This window comes from Gavialis gangeticus, unplaced genomic scaffold, assembly GCF_001723915.1.
Source record: "Gavialis gangeticus isolate Ggan-Ray unplaced genomic scaffold, GavGan_comp1, whole genome shotgun sequence".
Taxonomy (NCBI): domain Eukaryota; kingdom Metazoa; phylum Chordata; order Crocodylia; family Gavialidae; genus Gavialis; species Gavialis gangeticus.
In genome coordinates, this window is record NW_017728993.1 from 24,226,823 (window position 1) to 24,229,960 (window position 3,138).

A 3,138-nucleotide genomic window follows, 5' to 3' on the forward strand; every position below is an offset into this window, starting at 1 on the left:
CACACAGTGCCCTTTTACTTCCTGCTTTGTCCTCCCATCTGGCTCCCTTGCCCTTTCCTATCTTGACTCCAATCCACAGTGGGCACGGGGGGGACCTCAGACCTGTCCCCAGACAGAGCCTGCCACCTGAGTCTCATCATATGATTGCCGTGTCCTGGGTCAGACCATGGCAGAGAGCACATGCTGGAAGGGAGAGTAAGCAGGGTCTGACCAGGGTTTTTTTCCCCCTACTATTCCTCTCCCATGTGCAGCCTCCAGCATTTAGGGCACAAGACCAGCCACAGAATAAACAAGGAGGGATGCACTGAAGGCAATGGAAAGACTCATGCTCTCTTCAGCAAGCTGTGACCCAGGCCCCAAGACCATCAGCAGCTAAAACATCTATAGCAGAGGACAAGAAAAGCCACCTTCATGAACCTCTCTCCATACCTAGCTTATTGTCGATCTCATTCTTGGAGCCTCCATCAATGGCCAAAGGCTGGATCCGTCCTCCCAGCCATTTCTCTACTTCGTTATACCAGTTCTTCACCAGGCTGGACGGGGCTACCACCATGGCTTTGTCAATCTCTGGCTTGCAGTCGGGGCTCTGCCGAAGCAGCGTCCACATGAGCGTGATGCACTGTAGGGTCTTGCCCAGCCCCATCTCATCAGCCATGATGCAGCCGTGGCTCCCAGAGATCCGTCGGCTGGTTACGCAGTCCCACAGGAACTTCACCCCCTGAGGGAAGAGCCCTGGCCTTAGCATGGAGCCGTGGGTGCCGGATAAAGGCTGCAAGGTTTCTCTTTGCAGCTTGGCACCAGCAAAAGCTGACACTGAACAACTCGGGGAACCCGAAGCCCAAAGGAAAGACCAGAGTTGCTGCAGAAATGCAGCCACCTCTGCTGTGGGATAAGGCAGCTAGTGAATACCACCCAGCAGCCAGAGACAGGAAGTGTCCAGAGTAAATTAAAGGAGGGATATCAGACAGGCAGAGTCTGATTAGTCACACTAATGTATTGATGGGCATAGCAGAAGGACCTATATGGGAAGGTCTAAGTTACCCTGGGTGCTAGAGGTAGGAAAAATGCTATGAGATCTTCACTGCTGGCAAGTAGCCAGGTTCTCATCCAAGAGGACACGTACCTACAAGGGCACCGCTACAGACTAGTGTCGTGCTGCACTGCTGATCCTGTAGAGAGCCTGCAGCACTCCTTGCAGCAATGGTAATGCTCCTTTCTCCCATCAAGACACTCAACAAGCCCGACCCCGCTTAGCTTGAGAGCCAAATGAAAGCTTCTACCCACCCCACCTCTGGTTCTAAGGGATTAGATCCTGTATCTGCAATAAACCTCAATAGCTTATTAGGTACTCAGCCCATACGTATATAATTCCCATTATCCTGGGGTTTTTGGGAAACAGATATATAGGCCAGGAGAGGTTTTTCACTGAAAGACACAGGCACAGCTACCCTGGCTAGCTCCAAATCCAAAGCTATTATTGACAGCTGACACAACAAGTGATTTGCAAATAGCTTATATGCACTGATTGCTAGGCATAAGTTACCAGGCCTTGAAAGCATGGCTCTGTCCTGTGTAGCAACTGGCAGGGAGAGCAGGGAAGGCAGAATGCTCCTGACTTGTCAGCTTAATGACTCTAGATCTGATGGGTTTCGTTTCCTGGAGAAAATATTTCAACACAAATATTCCAGATACATCTGGAATCCTACTGTCCACCTGGGGTCAGTCTGACTAATGCACCCTGCCAGGAACATGTACCCGCCCCAGGCATGTCAGAGGAACATTGGAGACAATACCTCTGTATGCATGCAGGTAATCAGAAATCAGGACAGGGGGTGGGCTGTGGGGACAGACCCTACAGCCTTAAGCAGGGCTCTGCACAGTATTTCATTCATAACCTAACCTTTGGATAACATCCTGTATTGACAACACTTAAGTCATTCTCCCAGAGCCAAGCTGGCTCTATATCGCTCAATAGATGCAATAAAGCTTAATAGTTGCAATAAAACACTGATCACTACAGCAAGCAGACAGCTGTGAGTATTCCCAGGAAGCAACTCTGTGAAGCTGGGTGGTTAACATTTCTAAATTCCAATGTCTCTAACCATAACAGATGGTTTTTCAGGGGGGGGTGGGAGATTTTGCCTTCTCCCAGAAGAAGCAGATCTGTAGATTTCTGAGGCCCAAAAGGACCAGTACAAGCATCCAGTCTCACTTCTTGCTTAAGTGCAGGCCTGAGAATCTCTCCCAGTGATCTTTGCAATGAGCCCAATAACTTGAGGTTGAACATGTATGTATCTTCATTTAAAAATGGACAGGTACAGCATGTCTAAAATGGATGCAGTGGGGCAGGGTGCCAGCAAATATTCATCACTGCTTGGCCGTTACGGTCAAAATCAGAACTTCACTAGTGATTTTCGGCAAAGATCTAGCACAGTATCAGCTTTAAGTTCCTATACATCCCCTGCAACATCTGATAGAGAGTGCAGACCCTGCTATGGCTGCATATATTACAGCTCAAAATCCATTCATCTATTCTTGCCATTAGTGCACTTAGAAGGAGAGTTTCCTAGTAAAGGCAGCTGTGCAGCTCTTCAGCCCCCTCCACCTGCCTGATCAAGACTCCCCGCAAAGACCAGGACCCTCTGGCTGTATCCTACAAAACTTACTTCTCTCTGATGGGGCCGTAAGACGCGGCTGAGAACAGGATCCACCACCACATGGACTGGCACTTTGTCCCTATAAGGCAGTGAGAAGAGAGAAAAAAAGCACTGAGTGAATGCACCGCTTCAGGCTGGGGTTGTTTTTTTGTTCGCTGTCATTCAAACAACCCTTGGAAGTGGGTAATTGCCCAGAAGCCAATCCACACTGCCAGAAACAACAACCGTGCTGGGGGCACAGTCGCGTGGTTGCGATCTAATACTCTGCAGCACAGATGGGGAAGGGGGCTGGACTCGATCTTTCGAGGTCCCTTCCAGCCCTAATGTCTATGAAATCTATGAAGGGCTGAAACATAGCTCAGAGGCTCAGTTAAATCAGCATCAGATTTCCCCCCACAACCACAACACAGACATGTGCTAGAACCATATCGGAGCAGGAGAGACCACCTTCTCGTGCCTACCATCCTGGGATCTGATGTAA

The 3,138-nt window shown here is 49.4% G+C and overlaps 1 protein-coding gene across 1 annotated transcript in view; it reads right to left on the bottom strand.

The window, feature by feature from the left end:
* The window catches only part of RAD54L (RAD54-like (S. cerevisiae)), a 31,195-nt gene that overhangs the window by 17,792 nt on the left and 10,265 nt on the right, over nucleotides 1–3,138 (bottom strand). The window contains exons 6-7 of the mRNA XM_019501376.1: nucleotides 2,667–2,736; nucleotides 430–718 (exon numbers count right to left, since the gene is read on the bottom strand). Of these exons, the coding sequence (XP_019356921.1) occupies nucleotides 430–718; nucleotides 2,667–2,736 (359 nt within the window). The remainder of the gene's footprint in view (nucleotides 1–429; nucleotides 719–2,666; nucleotides 2,737–3,138) is intronic.